This window comes from Hypanus sabinus, chromosome 7, assembly GCF_030144855.1.
Source record: "Hypanus sabinus isolate sHypSab1 chromosome 7, sHypSab1.hap1, whole genome shotgun sequence".
Lineage (NCBI taxonomy): Eukaryota > Metazoa > Chordata > Chondrichthyes > Myliobatiformes > Dasyatidae > Hypanus > Hypanus sabinus.
Window position 1 is genome coordinate 34,793,325 of NC_082712.1, and position 18,163 is coordinate 34,811,487.

General features: G+C 43.1%; 1 protein-coding gene across 1 annotated transcript in view; it reads right to left on the minus strand.

Annotated features, from left to right (window-relative positions):
• The window catches only part of thbs4a (thrombospondin 4a), a 156,692-nt gene that overhangs the window by 79,059 nt on the left and 59,470 nt on the right, over positions 1-18,163 (minus strand). The window contains exon 5 of the mRNA XM_059974457.1: positions 2,542-2,624. Within this exon, the coding sequence (XP_059830440.1) occupies positions 2,542-2,624 (83 nt within the window). The remainder of the gene's footprint in view (positions 1-2,541; positions 2,625-18,163) is intronic.

Genomic DNA, 18,163 nt, shown 5'->3' on the forward strand with positions numbered 1-18,163 from the left:
AATGTGATGAGGATGGGGGGTGGGAGATGGACTTTTCTCAGCCTTTGCAGAAAGTAGAGACACTGCTGGGGTTTCTTGGCTATGGATTTGGTGTTGAGGGACCAGGTGAGATTCTCCGCCAGGTGAACACCAAGTAATTTGCTGCTCTTAATGACCTCAACGAAGGAGCTGTCAATGTTCAGCGGAGAGTGGTCGCTCCGTGCCCTCCTGAAGTCAACAACCATTTCTTTTGGTTTGTTCACATTAAGAGACAGGTTGTTGGCTCTGCACCAGTCCGTTAGCCGCTGCACGTCCTCTCTGTACGCTGACTCGTCGTTCTTGCTGATGAGACCCACCACGGTCGTGTCGTCGGTGTTGTTGGGCCTGGCTTTAATTCTGCGGTACTGTTTGGCAAACGGAAGCAGCTGAAACGGTTTATGCTTGGGGTGACTGGCGTCCCAGATGATCTTCCAGGACTTCTTTCTGCACCTTCTGCTGTAAATATCCTCAGCGAAGGAAAGTTCACGTCCTTCCATTGAATGTGATCAACACCTCCGTGTTTAAGCTGTTAGCCTTGGAGAGAATGCTGTCAATCAGTCTCCACTCCTGCTGACTGACTAGGAGGATTTTGCTGGGGCATCTGTGCTGGTTCTTCTCTGGTACTTTAAGGAACCTGCTGTAGGATATCCACGAAGCTGAAGTGTACAGGACAGAAGTTTCAATGCTGTTCAGTTGACCATGTGAGTTGCTGGGTTTGAGGTTGTGTTCTTCGAGCCAATTTTCACGCAATCATTTGAAGTCTATGCTGACACACTGGAGGCCCTAGTGAAGTTCACCATGACTGTTTCCAAGGATGTTGCTGGGACTTGAGGGCCTGAGTTAAAGAGGGAGTTTTGACAGGCTAGGAATTTATTCTTTAGTATAGAAGTCTGCGAGGTGATCTTTTAGAGGTGCATAAAACCACGAGGGCAAAAATACATTCAGCCTTTTTCCCAGGGTTGGGGATTCAGGAACTTGAGGGCATAGGTTTAAAGTTGGTGGGGAAAGATTTAAATACCAACTTGAGGGCAATTATTTAGCATGGTATCAATGTAGAATGAATTGCCAGAGGACGTGGTTGAGTCAGGTAGAATAAAACTTTTAAAAAGGATAGTTGGACGGTACATGGATAGGGAAGGTTAAGGAGAAAATGCTGGCAAATGTGGCTAACTTGGCTGGAACGGACCAGTAGGCAAAAGGGCTTGTTTCCCTGCTGTATGATTCTGTAACTCTAATATCTGCTGTCAACGAAAGGTGGCTTTCAAGATATAGAAAGGGATTCATGTTTCCAAGGGTCTTATTATGGACCTTTATTCTTACAAAGGGAACTGAACTCTTCATCTTCCAGATGTTTGGAATGAAGCCCTATCCTCTTGACTGCACCAGTGAAAGAATCTGACGACGACAGGTGCTCAGTCTCTCTGTGTCTTTATGCATCCACAAGTATTGTATGAAAATTCAATAACTGAGGTCAGCGTGAGATGAAAATCTCAAAGAGTTTGGCGTTTGTCCTGTAGATTAACTGAGCTATTGGATCAGTATTCTAATGATGACGTTTAAAATAAGCATTTACATGCCAATCAGATTTGTTGAAGAGAGTTTGGTTAATAATTCAAAGTCAAATTTTATATCTCACTTGATCAGTGCTTTGAAGAAAATCTTTGGGTCTTTATAATCACTGAAAGTTAGAAGATTAGTCATACAGAGCAGGCTGGTTCTCCCTACACTGACTTCGCTCCAGTATATAAAAAAAGTCAATGGCTAGGGAGCCAAGAATGTGCATCCCGGAACCTGGATAACTTCAAACAAAGATGCATGAAGTGTGAGACACTTGTTTTTATGAAACTCTGTATTTACACAGAACTCAAAATCCCAGTGGGCAGTGTTTAACTGAAAGGGTAGCATGGCTTGAAACAACTTGATGCTGAGGCACAAATGTAAGTAGGAGATACGGATAAGAGTCCCGCCCCATTCTATGAACCTATGAAACTACTCCGGCAAGCACAGCTGACAGCCAGATGCATTAAGTTGCACCTTAACTTGGAGAAACCACCAGGCTTTTAAGTGCGGGAGCCTGCGTCCATTACGTACAAGGCTTCTGGTGCATGATGGGTAGGAACGGATTGAAGTACTCCGTTCTCCAAGCAGCCTTGTATCACAAGAGTTCCACTATCCAGGCTAAAAGGTTCACCTGCAGTTTAGGTCAAAATTTAGATCTGCATCTCCAAAGATCAGTTGTCTCCATAGGATGGAATCTGAGAAGGAATTCTGTAATGAGGAATTTTGCACAGAGGTCTCTAATAGCAAAGTGCTCATTTACACAGTGTCCAGCAGATAGATCCTCATGTCAAATAGTTTCTCACCACTGCATGTGACTGACATCCAAAGTCAGGAACTTAATCGGGGTACATTTGCCAGGGTTTGGGAGCGGACTACCATCCAATACTCTTGAGCTCCCTCCAGGTTACTTTTGCACCCGAAGTGGTTAATGCAGTCTCTCAAGGCTGAGAGAGCACATCTTACCTGCTGTCTGAGAAGCTGCTTCATTTCTGCAAGCACTTCATTGAGTTGTGTCATCTGCACAACCAAATGTCTCCCAGAATCACCTGCAATATGAGAAAGAACATGTTAACATAGACAAGAGAATCTGCATGTACTGGAATTCAAAGCAGTACACACAAAATCTGACTTTTAATCTTTTTTTTCCCGTCCTATTGAAGGTCTTGGCCTGAAACATTGACTCTTTACTCTTTTCCATGGATGCTGCCTGCCCTGCTGAGTTCCGCCAGCATTTTGTGTGTTACCTTGTTAACGTGGAGTTTTTCTTGGACATCGGTATAGAATGAAAATGGCCCAAAGAGATGACCTTTGCAGAGAACTTCTGCTGGACGCCAGTGCATTTCTTTCCATTATTTCAATCTATGCTCAAGCAGTCTATGATGTAATATTTTATATGCTTATGAAGCAGTGAGGGGGCTGCTTGAATGGTGGAAACAGATGAGTACACTAGTGCCAAGTTTCCAGATTCAATGACATTTTTTCACTGACAGCTTTTAAGTGTTGCTTTCTGGCAGAAAGCAAACTTACTCATGTTTATAAATGCAGGCCCCAGGCTGCGCATTTTCAGAATGTGCACTAAAACTGAAATGGTTACTCAAGCTCTAAAAGCTACCAGGAATTCTCGGTGGACATCCATGCTGTGTATTAGAGTGCCCCTGCACGTTGAGTTTTACGTGAGCTGGGAGCAATAAAACAGATGTGGTCACAGCTCAATTATCATCTCTTCTCGCGGACTCTGTATGGGAGGTGCGGAAAGGGGAGTTTGGGAAATTAAAGGGGTTAGGAGCCTACTGGAGACCAGGTGGTAAATGTAACAGGGTTCCAGATTTGAGACTAATGAGCTGTAAAGAGCTGCAGAGCCAAACTACCCGGCCCAAATCGGACAGGGCTCTGAATGCATTCAAAAAGCAGGTTCTCAGGCTCGGATGCTGATTGGCTTGACTTCTCATGCTACACTGAGCAGATCCCTACTATGAGATCTTCTTATCAAAATTCTGACAGAAAATTACACTCTTCCTCTCTTTACTTCTTGGGCATCTTTGATTTCCTCCTCCTGCTGCTTCTGTTCTGCTTCCACTGTAATGGCATTTACTGGGGGGGACCCACTTGCTAACTCAGAATGAAGGCTTCATGACTGGAGCAGGTGAAACCAAAGAAACCATTGTAACCTACTGAATGATGAAAGGTCTTGATAGAGTGGATGTGGGAGAGGGTCTTGCTATGGTGAGAGAGTCTAAGGCCAGAGGACACAGCCTCAGAATAGAGGGGCATCTTTTTTTAGAATGGAGATGAGGAGGAATTTCTTTAGCCAGGGAATGGTGAATCTGGGGAATTCATTACCACAGGCATCTGAGGAGGACAAGTCTTTATGTATATTTAGGGAAGAGCTTCACAGATTCTTGATTGGTCAGCTATGATGAAGTGATGGAGCAGACTCAATGGGTGCAATGGGTTAATTCTGACCCGATATATTATGGTCAAAGATATCCACACATGGACCTGCTGAGAAAGAACTTGCATAATCCTTTCTTAGCTGGTTTAGAATCTCTTCAATTCAGATTAATAGCAGACCAATAACTGATTTCCTTCTACATCGCTTATGTTAAGCAGAGGAAATTCATGTGTAAATGGTGGAATTTCTGGTGCAGCCCATTATTTGCGTGAAAGGAATATTTTGAGAGTGTACCAGCAACCACTCCCTTTCGGCTTTAGTTTATGTTTTACAACAGGTCTAATTTGTTTAAACTTACTTTTTCCATCTCTACAGCTGAACTACAACATTATTTTGGCAAATACAGTGGATTCTGGTTAATTGGGCCATCAGTTAATTGAGGCAGCTGCTTATTTAGAACAACTCTTAAAGAACAAAGATGAATTGAGAAAATATCGCCTCGTTATTTGGGACACTATGCCTCCTAATTGGGACAGGAGACTATTGTCGAACAGTTCTTAGCATCAGTCACACTCACTTGTGTTTTACGCTGTGCTTAGAGTGAAAACTTTTTAAATAGCATTTTGTTGTGAGTGTTTGCATTCAAAAAGTAGTGATTTTTGTCACTGGTAGTTGCCAAGAGATAAGCAGAAAGACAGTTCAGAATTGTTTTGCTCACTATGATGTCAAATATTCATTCTTGGAGATGCAGAAATGGCCACGAGTGATAATGAAACAATTTTGCTACTTCAACAAGTTAGGAACTGTGAAGAATTTAAAGGTATTGACAATCATCTTGAATTGAATGTTCCAATGAAAATGAAGATTTGAGGACTCAGTCATTGAAAGCATTGTATGAAGACAGTACATTCTCTGCACTGATTTTGTTCATTTACAGTCAAAGGACCATGGCAGTGTACATTGGATGAATTCCTCATTTGATAACTACGAGAAACTAAGACAGTTTTATAGAACTGTCGTTGTGTTAGTAGTGTTCTAATTTGTTCTGTATTGCATTTAAATACTTAATTTGTTACTAGGTTAAACATTAGTTTTTTTTTAAAGTATTTCCATGAAACTAAAGCTAATTGGCGGCAGCCACTTAATTAGGCCGAAAACTATTGGTCCTGGTGTGTCCCAATTAACTGGAACCCACTGTATGTCGAAGTATCTCCTATCACGTTTTTGAAACTAGCTCCTAAAGAATGTTTGGCTGAGACATTGAGGGTTTTGTTTATGAATCTGGTATTTACTCTGGAGCTAATGAGATCACAACCTTGGATAAAATAGAAGAGGACTAAATCTATCCATCAGACTTCAGTTTCTTGTGGCTGCTTCCTTTTGATGTCCTTGCAGCAATTATGTGACGATAAGGAAAATGCAAGATAACAGCAGCACAGTGGCCCAGGTTACAGAGCTAACCCCTCACAGCTCTGCTAACCCTGACCTCTGGTGCTGGCTGGGTTCATATTGCACGTTCTCTTTTACACTCAGGGTTTCCTCTGGGAGATCCTGTTTCCTCCCATGTTGCAAAAATGCATGGGTTGTTAGGTTAGTAGGTAAATTGTTCCTAGTGTGAAGATGAGTGGAGAATCTGGGGAGGGATGGGAATGTAGGGTTAGGGTAACATTAAAGCTCGATGGTGAGCAGCATCACCATGGATGCCCAGTCCCTATACACCTCCACCCCCCTCAGGAGGGCCTTTCTTTCTTTTTCAATCTTTTTATTATTGTTATTAATATCAACAAAATAAAATTGATACATAGATAATGGGATTACAAACATACACATTCCAACTGAACATGAAAGAATAAATAAGCAATGATTACAGTATAAATGAGTATTCCCAAATCATGGACGATACAATATACAAATAAACAAGGCAAACCTATGTATATCATAACATATAATAAAAAAACAGAAAAAAGAAAAAGAAAAAATGGAAAAAGAAAAAAAAAGGGCTGTTTATAATATCTCACAAAAATACAAAATCATCAGTGTCGTCAACTCCGATCCTCTCGACATATATAGAATCAAAACTGGAAAATCAAATAGGCTTGGAACAGGGTCACATTACATCATATGAAAATATTGAATAAATGGTCTCCATCTCTTTTCAAATTTAATAGAAGTATCAAATACACCACTTCTAATTTTTTCTAAATTTAGACATAACATAGTTTGAGAAAACCAATGAAATACAGAAGGAGGATTAATTTTTTTCCAATTCAACAAAATAGATCTTCTAGCCATTAGTGTAAGAAATGCAATCATTCGACAAGCAGAAGATGATAAATGGATTGAGTCCATCATTGGTAAACCAAAAATTGCAGTAATAGGATGAGGTTGTAAATCAATGTTCAATACCATGAAAATAATATCAAAAATATCTTTCCAATATTTTTTCAAAAGCAGACACGACCAGAACATATGAGTTAAAGATGCTATCTCAGAATGACATCTGTCACAAATAGGATTTATATAGGAATAAAAATGAGCCAATTTATCTTTGGACATATGAGCCCTATGCACAACTTTACACTGTATTAATGAATGTTTAGCACATATAGATGATGTATTAACTAATTGAAGAATTTTATCCCAATTCTCAATAAGGATAGTAAGGTTAAGTTCTCATTTTTAGTCTTATAAAAGGGCTCTGAACGTATCTTCATAATTATATTGTAAAGTTTTGATATTAGTCCTTTCTGAAAAGGGCTTAGTTCAAACAAATTCTCCAAAATACCTGAAGACACAAAATTTGGAAAGGTAGGAAGTACAGTATTTAAGAAATTCCTAATCTGTAAATATCTAAGAAAATGAAATCTAGGCAAATTATATTTATTAGATAATTGCTCAAAAGACATAAAACAATTATCCAAAAATAAATCGGAAAATCGTAGTAATCCTTTAGTCTTCCAAGCTGAATAAGCTTGGTCTATAATAGAAGGATAAAAAAAGCAATTGGATACAATAGGAATATTTAAAACAAACTGAATCAACCCAAAAAATTTCCGAAATTGAAACCATATACGTAAAGTATGTTTAACTATCGGGTTGTCAATTCGTTTCGGCAATTTAGAAAGAGCAAAGGGAAGAGAAGTCCCTAAAATAGAACCCGATGCAAATCCTTGTACAGATGTAATTTCCAGGTTCACCCAATGAGGGCTAAAAGATATATCCCAACCCTTTAACCAACATATCAAATATCGGATATTAACTGCCCGATAACAAAATCTAAAATTAGGCAATGCCAATCCACCTTCCTTCTTTGCCTTCTGTAAATATATTTTACCTAACCTAGGATTTTTATTCTGCCATATATATGAGGAAATTTTTGAGTCAACATTAGCAAAAAAAAAAATTTCGGAATAAAAATTGGTACCGCTTGAAATATATATAAAAACTTGGGTAAAATAACCCAAGTTATTAATCCGACCTATCAGAGATAAAGATAGTGGTGACCACTTAGTAAACAAACATTTAATCTGATCGATTAAGGGTAAAAAAATTAACCTTAAATAAGTCTTTATAGTTTTTTGTGATTTTAATCCCTAAGTAAATAAAAGAGTCATTAACTAATTTAAAAGGTAAATTTCCATAAATTAGAACCTGTCTATTTAAAGGAAACAATTCACTCTTATTAAGATTTAATTTATACCCGGAAAAATCACTAAATTGAGCCAACAATGATAAAACTGCAGGAATGGATTTCTCAGGATCAGAAATAAATAATAATAAATCATCTGCATATAATGATAACTTATGTATATCTGTCCCACGATTAATGCCAAAAATATTCTATGATTCTCTGATAGCAATTGCCAAGGGTTCTAAAGCAATATCAAATAATAATGGACTAAGAGGACAGCCTTGTCTAGTGCCCCGAAATAAATGAAAAAAGGGAGATCTTTGATTGTTAGTAAGCACTGAGGCTACTGGAGTATGATATATCAGTTTAATCCAGGAAGGAGGGCCTTAAAGCTCTCCGCTTCTTTCTAGAAAACAGATCCAACCTGTTCCCCTCCACCACTCTCCTCTGTCTGGTGAAACTGATCCTCAATCTCAATAGTTTCCCCTTCAGCTCCTCCCACTTCCTTCAAACCATGTGCCCCAACCATGCCTGTCTTTTTGTTGGCTACGTGGAACCATCCATGTTCCAAGACTGCCCTAATAATGCTCCCCATCTCTTCCTCCGCTACACTGGCGACCGCATTGTTGCTGCTTCCTGCACCCATGCTGTGCTCATCGACTTCATTCACTTTGCCTGCAATTCCACCCTACCCTCAAATTTATCTGGTCCATTTCTGACACCACTCTCCCTTTCTTGATGTCTCTGTCTCTATCTTAGAGACAGTTTGTCTACTGATATCTTTTACAAACACACCGATTCTCACAGCTACTTGGGCTATACTCTTTCCCACCCTGTCACTCGTAAAAATGTCAACCTCTTCTCTCAGTTCCTCTGTCTTCATTGCATCTGCTCCCAGGATGAGGCTCTTCATTCCAGAGTTAATGAGATGTCCTCCTTCTTCAAAGAAAGAGACTTTCCTTCCTCCACCATCAACACTGCCCTCTCCTACATCTCTTCCATTTCGAGCATGGTTGCTCTTATCCCCCCTGCCACCCCCCCCCCCCCCCCAGGGATAGGGTTCCTCTTGTCCTCACCTACCAACACGTAATTCTATGGGACCCCCTCCCACTTTCTGCAGGGATCACTCCCTACTCAACTCCTTTCTCCATTTGTCCCTCCCCACTGATCTCTCTCCTGCTACTTAACCTTGCAAGCGGAACAAATGCCATACCTGCCCCTACACCTCCTCCCTCACTACCATTCATGCCCCAAACGGTCCTTCCAGGTGAGGCAACACTTCACCTGTGAGTCTGTGGGGGTTATCTACCCTATCCAGTGCTCCTGGTGTGGCCTCCTGTATATCAGTGAGACCTGATGCAGGGTGGGAGACCGCTTCACCGAGCACCTACACTCCATTCGCTACAAAAGACGGGAACACCTGGTGGCCACTAACGTCAATTCTACTTCTCATTCCCATTTCAACATGTCACCCCATGGCCTCCTCTGCTGTCACGGTGAGGCCACACTCAGCTTGGAGGAACAACACCTTATATTCTCTCTGAGTATCCTCCAACCTGATGACACGAACATCGATTTCTCTAACCTCCGGTAATTGTGCCCCTTCACCGTTCCCATTTCACTCTCTCACCTCTCTCTCACCTGCCCATCACCTCCTTCTGGTGCTCTGCCTCCTTCCCTTTCTTTCATGGTCTTCTACCCTCTCCTATCAGATTTCCCTCTTCTCCAGCCCTTTGTTACTTTCACATATCAACTTCTCAGCTCTTTATTTCACCCCTCCCCCACTCCCGGTTTCACCTCTCACCTTGTGTTTCCTCCTCCCCTCAATCCCAACCTTCTTGCTCTAACGTCTCATCTTTTCCCCAGTCCTGATGAAGGGTTTCAGCCTGAAACGTTGACTGTACTCTTTTCGATAGGTGCTGCTGGGCCTGCTGAGTCCCTCCAGCATTTTGTGTGCGTTGCTGGGACTTACAGCATTTTCTTATCTGCGTGCTTGATGGTGAGCATGGAGAAGGCCAGAGGTTCTGTTTCTAGGCTGCTTCACTCTGCGACTAAATAACAATCCAAATTCCTTTAAGGCAAATGTGAAGGACCTACATTAATGTACTTACCTAAAAATAAAAGTATCTAACTTATTTTTCCACATAGTGGATATGGAGAGAAGGTCAGCAGGTAGAGTTGAGATACACAGCAGCCATGATTTGATTGATCGATGGAACTGCTATGAGGAGCTGTACATCCCAGTCGTGTTCATATATCACAGTCAGACAAAGCCTCAGACATTTTTAGTCTGATTCCCACAAATGTTTCGAATATATAGAATACAGAATCTCACAGCACATTACAGACCCTTCAGCCCGCAATCTTGTGCCGACTATGTAACCTAGTCTAGAAGCTGCCTGGAATTTTCCTACTGCAGGGCCCTCTTTTTTCTGGCAACCCTATTGAATCCACCTTTGCCCCCGTCGCTGACAGTGCATTCCACGCACCCATATCTCCAAAGGGAATCTCTGTAACTGCAGCCTTGTCAAACTATCACCGAGCTGTGGCTCCGTCTGACCCTGAGTCAGAAGCCTTGGGGTGGCACAAATGATTGAGGAGGCCGAAGGAGCCAGCATGCCGAGGCTAAGCTGGAGAAGTAATCTGTCCCTCCGACAGTACGTGGTGTTTCCCATCAGTTATTCGTTGTACTGAGAGAGCTGGCAGATTAATATGAAAGCTCACATGTCAGGGGCACAGTTACCCTCTCATGGTAATGGCATCATTTTGCAGGAGTAGTGGGGAAGTGTCCTTCATACCCTTGCCCTCTCCTAGCTTTCACAGAGCCTTCCTCCTCGGTCATGAACAGGTGGCGAGATTTTGTTTTCATGTTGATGTGTTTTAGCCCTGCCCTTTCTTCAGCATCCTGCGTACCCTGAAAACTGGATTGGGGATGGGTCAGAGGCCTTTTCAGCTCAGCCGAAGTCAGAGGCCATCCCGTTTCCCCCTTAGAAAAACCTGGGCTTTCTTGACAACGTCCTTCTTTTCCCATGCACTGTCAGATGTGGAAGGACCGAGACGCCGGGAAGATCAAACCACAGCATATCTGACCATTCCCTCCATCACTCAGCTTGTTACAAAGTCCACTTGTGAAACAGTGGCTCACCAGGAGAGAATCCAGCCCTCAGCTCTATCCCAGGCAAGTCCGGGGAAGGGACAGCGACCCGTGTCATTTCAGTGGGTGCCAGGAGCCCTGTGCCAGAAAGACAGGGCAGCTGAGTGTTTCATCCCCTTTTGATCTATTTGCATTATTTTGTGCTTAATGTATTTTAAATTAATATTTTACTTTTTTGAATATATTTAAATATTAATTTATAATTGAATAATTTTAAATGTTTCTGGCAGTGAATAACTTTTCAATGATAGATGCTTTAAAAAGCTGTTCAAAAATCTTTAACAGAGCGAAGGTTTCATGGCTTTCCAGGGATCAAGCCTCAGGATTGAATGTAATCTCTCTCTATCTGATTTTCTTTCACTCTTGCTCACACACACCCCACTTGGGAGTGTCTTAATAATTCTCCCATCAGCCACCTCCCTCTCTTCATCTTCAAAATATTTGCTTAAGTAGAACCAGCTGATAACGTCAATGCTAAGTCATTTATTTCCTGTTCATTATTGTGTAATAAAACAACAAATAAGCTCAAGATATCTATTTACCTTTTTCTATAAGTGAAAGAGGAAATGTTCCCTGCCTACTACTGCACAGCAGTCTCTACTTTATCGGATCATTCCTGAAAATGGAGCATGTGCTTAGGTCAGATGCTGACATTAATAACAAGGTTCCCTGTTGTAATGTTGCAAAGAAACAAAAGTGCCTCAGAGTGTGGCTTTATATGTTGTTTCCTGTGCCCACATTAAAACCCTCTCTCGGCTGTCACCACAGCTTTCAGTCGGGTAACCAAGGCTGCAAGAGATCAACAGGAAGCACCATTCCATCAGGGAGATGATAGAAGCGATCATAGAAACATAGAAAATAGGTGCAGGAGTAGGCCATTTGGGCCTTCGAGCCTGCACCACCATTCAGTATGATCATGGCTGATCATCCAACTCAGAACCCTGTACCTGCTTTCTCTCCATACCCCCGATCCCTTTAGCCATAAGGGCCATATCTAACTTCCTCTTAAATATAGCCAATGAACTGGCCTCAACTGTTCCCTGTGGCAGAGAATTCCACAGATTCACCACTCTCTGTGTGAAGAAGTTTCTCCTCATCTCGGTCCTAAAAGGCTTCCCCTTTATCCTTAAACTGTGACCCCTCGTTCTGGACTTCCCCAACATCGGGAACAATCTTCCTGCATCTAGACTGTCCAATCCCTTTAGAATTTTATACGTTTCAATAAGATCCCCCCTCAATCTTCTAAATTCCAGAGAGTATAAGCCTAGTCGATCCAGTCTTTCTTCATATGAAAGTCCTGCCATCCCAGGAATCAATCTGGTGAACCTTTTCTGTACTTCCTCTATGGCAAGAATGTCTTTCCTCAGATTAGGGGACCAAAACTGCACACAATACTCTAGGTGTGGTCTCACCAAGGCCTTGTACAACTGCAGTAGAACCTCCCTGCTCCTATACTCGAATCCTCTTGCTATGAATGCCAACATACCATTTGCCTTTTTCACCGCCTGCTGTACCTGCATGCCCACTTTCAATGACTGGTGTACAATGACACCCAGGTCTCGTTGCATGTCCCCTTTTCCTAATCGGCCACCATTCAGATAATAATCTGTTTTCCTGTTCTTGCAACCAAAGTGGATAACCTCACATTTATCCACATTAAATTGCATCTGCCATGAATTTGCCCACTCACCTAACCTATCCAAGTCATCCTGCATCCTCCTCACAGCTAACACCGCCACCCAGCTTTGTGTCATCCGCAATCTTGGCGATGCCGCATTTAATTCCCTTGTCTAAATCATTAATATATATTGTAAACAACTGGGGTCCTAGCACTGAGCCTTGCGGTACCCCACTAGTCACTGCCTGCCATTCTGAAAAGGTCCCGTTTATTCCCACTCTTTGCTTCTGGTCTGCCAACCAATTCTCTATCCACATCAATACCATGTGCTTTAAGTTTGCACACTAATCTCCTGTGTGGGACCTTGTCAAAAGCCTTTTGAAAATCCAAATATACCACATCCACTGGTTCTCCCCTATCCTCTCTACTAGTTACATCCTCAAAAAATTCTATAAGATTCGTCAGACATGATTTTCCTTTCACAAATCCATGCTGACTTTGTCCAATGATTTCACCTCTTTCCAAATGTGCTGTTATCACATCTTTGATAACTGACTCTAGCACTTTCCCCACCACCGATGTCAGGCTAACCGGTCTATAATTCCCCGGTTTCTCTCTCCCTCCTTTTTTAAAAAGTGGGGTTACATTAGCCACCTTCCAATACTCAGGAACTAATCCAGCATCTAAGGAGTTTTGAAAAATTATCACTAATGCATCCATTATCTCTTGGGCTACTTCCTTATGCACTCTGGGATGCAGGCCCTGGGGATCTATCTGCCTTTAATCCCTTCAGTTTACCTAACACCACTTTCCTACTAACATGTATTTCCCTCAGTTCCTCCATCTCACTAGACCCTTTGTCCCCTACTATTTCCGGAAGATTACTTATGTCCTCCTTAGTGAAGACAGAACCAAAGTAGTTATTCAGTTGGTCTGCCATATCCTTGTTCCCCATGATCAATTCACCTGTTTCTGACTGTAAGGGACCTACATTTGTCTTAACCAATCTTTTTCTTTTCACATATCTATAAAAGCTTTTACAGTCAGTTTTTATGTTCCCTGCCAGCTTTCCCTCATAATCTTTTTTCCCTTTCCTAATTAAGCCCTTTGTCCTCCTCTGCTGGTCTCTGAATTTCTCCCAGTCCTCAGGTGTGCCGCTTTTTTTTTGCTAATTTATATATTTCTTCTTTGGACTTGATACTGTCCCTAATTTCCCTTGTCAGCCACGGGTGCACTACCTTCCCTGGTTTATTCTTTTGCCAAACTGGGGTGAACAATTGTTGTAGTTCATCCATGCGATCTTTAAATGCTTGCCATTGCATATCTACCGTCAACCCTTGAAGTATCATTTGCCATTCTATCTTAGCCAATTCATGTCTCATACCTTCAAAGTTACTCTTCTTTAAGTTCAGAACCTTTGTTTCTGAATTAACTATGTCACTCTCCATCTTAATGAAGAATTCCACCATATTATGGTCACTCTTACCCAAGGGGCCTCGCACAACAAGATTGCTAACTAACCCTTCCTCATTGCTCATTACCCAATCTAGAATGGCCTGCTCTCTAGTTGGTTCCTCGACATGTTGATTCAGAAAACCATCCCGCATGCATTCCAAGAAATCCTCTTCCTCAGCACCCTTACCAATTTGGTTCACCCAATCTATATGTAGATTGAAGTCACCCATTATAACTGCTGTTCCTTTATTGCACGCATTTCTAATTTCCTGTTTAATGCCATCCCCAACCTCACTGCTCTCTGTTAGGTGGCCTGTAAACAACTCCCACCAGCGTTTTCTGCCCCTTAGTGTTATGCAGCTGTACCCATATCGATTCCACATCCTCCAGGCTAATGTCCTTCCTTTCTATTGTGTTAATCTCCTCTCTAACCAGCAACACTACCCCACCTCCTTTTCTTTCCTGTCTATCCCTCCTGAATACTGAATATCCCTGGATGTTGAGCTCCCATTCTTGGTCACCCTGGAGCCATGTCTCTGTGATCCCAACTATATCATATTCATTAATAACTATCTGCACATTCAATTCATCCACTTTGTCACGAATGCTCCTCGCATTGACACACAAAGCCTTCAGACTTGTTTTTACAACACTCCTTAGTGTTGTAAAAACTTATACAATTATACAATTGTGTTGAAAAGTGGCCCTTGTTGATTTTTGCCCTGGATTTGCCTGCCTGCCACTTTTATTTTTTGCTTCTACCCTCATTTTACACCCATCTGTCTCTCTGCACTTGTTCCCGTCCCCCTGCCACATTAGTTTCAATCCTCCTGAACAGCAGGACTTCCTTGACTTATTTCTATTTTCCTCTTCCTCGACCCTAACACCCTGGTTTCCTTCCCCTTGCCAACTCAGTTAAACCCTCCCTAACAGCTATATTAAACAATTCCGCCAGGATATTAGTACTCTTCGGGTTCAGGTGTAACCCATCGTTTCTGTATAAGTCATGCCTTCCCCAAAATAGATCCCAGTGATCTAAGAATTTGAAGCCCTGCCCCCTGCGCCAGTTACTTAGCCACACATTCATCTGCTTAATTCTGCTATTCTTAACATCATTAGCGCGTGGCTCAGGCGGTAATCCTGAGATTATTCCTCTGGAGGTCCGGCTTTTCAACTTTCTTCCCAACTCCCAGTAATCTTCCTTGAGGACCTCCTCTCTTTTTCTGTCTATGTCATTGGTACCAACATATACCAAGACTTCCGGTTGCTCGACCTCTCTCCTGAGAATACTCTGGACCCGATACGAGATATCTCGTACCCTCGCACCAGGGAGGCAACACACCATCTGGGTATCCTTGTCCGGCTCGCAGAATCTCTTGTCTGTTCCCCTCACGATGGAATCCCCTATAGCGACGGCATTTCTCCTTGCTCTCTCCATCACGGCACTGGGCAGAGTGCCAGAGTCCCGTTCGTTGTGGTCTTCCTCTGTCTGGTCAACCTCTCCAACAGTATCTATAACTATATATCGATTCCTGAGCGGGACTGTCACCGAGGTGCTGTCAACTATTTCTCTATAGGTACTATCAATCACCTCCTCACTTTCTCTAATAAGCTGACGGTCATCAAGTTGTTGCTCCAGATCCCTCACACGATCCCTAAGGAGCTTCATCTCATTGCATCTGGAGCAGACGTATTCCTAGGGGAGGCTGGGAGTCTCCCAAACACTCCAGGCACAACACTAATCCTAAATGCATACCTCTACTGCTTCTGTCAGCTCTAAATAAATAAACCAGCTTTCCTCTGAATGTTCTGTTACATGGGTGATTTATCAAACATTGCTTGTACACCAATTTGAGATAGTAGCAACCACGATTCCATGTGAGTGAAGTGATGAAACACTCCTGTGTCTCTGTTCTACTTAACTGAGAAACTATGTCTGTGTCGCTCACTCCTGAAACATCAGCGATCACATCAGTGGGAAATCATCATTCCTTCCTGTATCAATTTTCAAGCTTTTCTCACCCCGGAATTATTTTTGTTTTATTTTAGAGATCGAATATTGTAACAGACCCTCCCAGCCCAGTGAGTGCAGGCTGGCCGATTCAATTTTATTATCATTGTGCCGAGTACAGATACAAAGCCAATGAAATGCAGTTAGCATCTAACCAGACATGCAAAGAATAGTGTTATTTACAAAATAACTGCAAATAAAAAGTAAGTGCTACAGCACACAAATATAAAGTACTGAGACAGTACAATATGGGCGCTGTGATGTGAGGTTCTGCAGGGTCACAGCCTCAGGAGAGAAGCTCTTCCTGTGCCTGCTGGTGTGAGAGTGGAGACTCCTGTAGCGCCTACTGGATGGGAGGAGAGTAAAAAGTCCATGGTTAGGGTGAGATGCATCCTTGATAGTGCTTTTCACCCTGGCCAGGCAGTGTTTATGGTAGATGTTCTCAATGGTGGGCAATTGGGTGCCGATGATCCACTGGGCAGTTTTCACCACACGCTGGAGTGCTTTGCGGTCCGATATGGGACAATTGCCATACCACACTGAGATGCACTTGGTGAGTATGCTGTCAATGGTACAGCAGTAAAAGTCCGTCAGTATCCTGGGACAGGCATGTGGCAAATTAACCTACTAACCTGTAGGTCTTTAGAACATGAGAGGAAACGGGAACAGCTGGAGATAACTCACATGGTCATGGGGAGTATGTACAGACTCCTCACAGGCACTGAATCCAGGTCGCTGGCGCTATAATACTGTTTCCCTAACCACTACTGTTCTGCCCTTCCGCAATTGTGATTAAGCACATTCAATTTTATTTTGAAATGAGTGGTTTCAGATCTGTATTGGGTCACTTCCTGTGCAGTCAGGAAACAGTAAGTAGGAAAGCACATTGGCTGGCAGAACGCCAGAGGTTTATGTCAGGAGTTAAAGAAGTTTATCTCTATAGCCTTCCTGTTGTTTCCCCAGCAGAAGTATTGCTTTTTCGTTCCTTGTCCACTACGTCGTGCCATTGCGTCTGCAATAAACACAAGGAGCTAGGAGGCTACTATCCTGCCTCTCATGTCATTTTTGTTTTAAAAAGGAGTTTGGCTGACTGTCTAATTGATGTTACAACACCTCAGCGAGGGCAGTATAGTGAAAAGGCAGAGATCAGCTGGTGCTTCAACAATGGTGGCTACAGATAAAACCCCCTTACCTCTAAAGACTGCGTCATGGGACAGAAACAAGGCAGCAATGCTTCCATTTTGAGGTTAAGAGTACATCAGCAGCAAGAGTCCGCACCGAAGCAGAGGCAGCAAAAGCACGCGCGTCATTGGCTGAGAAAGGGGGCAAAGCTCAAGATGGAGAAAGCAGAACTGTGCTTACCCCTCACTGAGAGGCAGCTGCCGCCACCGCACAGTCCGAGGCCGCTGAACAGGAGGGAGCGATGAAGTGGGACAGGGTGCCAGAAAAGGACAGTGCCGAGTGTACAGGCGAATACGTGAAAGCCCAGCTTCTCCAGCCATTTGCCTAAGTCCAGAGCTTTCCGATGGCAACTTCCTCACGTGGCAATCTCCTTCAGAAGATGACTCATGCTGACAACGCAGCTGAACCGGTCGGCCGCCTGTTGCTGATGATACACTTATTGATGCCTTCACACAGGCCCGCCACGGTGAGAACAAGCAATGGGTGAACGTTAAGACAGCTCACCACTCCCACAGTGCATCACTGCACGCTACAACTCAGTCGAATGTCCCCCAGAACGAGGGCGGCACCTGCAACAGAACACCGTGCACGATAGCTGGCTCGCCATGACATGTACCAGCCTGATGACAAGTCGAGAGCTAGGGTGTGGCAGACGTCGTTCAACAATGTCACCAGGGGCCTTGACAGAAGTGTTGGATCTACTGACAAAGTAGCTTGGGAAATAATCCAGTGCACGTCAGGAGGAAGTGCGCAGTCACCCTGCTGCAGCTCCATGAGGAGGCCTGGGAATGGCTCCAGGAAAAGTGGATCTCCATTGGCTTAAGGTTCAAGGAAGAAAATGCTGGCCGTTTTCCTCCAATTTGATTACTTCACCAGGTTCATCTGCTACGAGGCACACAAAAGAAACGGCCCTGGATTCACCGCTCCGAGCAGCAGGAGTGCATCTGGGAAATCAGACAGATCGGCCTTCAGGAACTGCGGCACAAACAGCTCCGTCTCTCTTCAGCTGAGGATTTGCATGTGGACTCTTCTGTAAAAAAAGAGCGGTGGTCCAGGGCAGAACTACCCCAGTCATAACAAGCCACACTCACTCAGGAAATGCAGGGGCTTTGGAGCAAAGACTCTCAATGAACGAAAGGCCT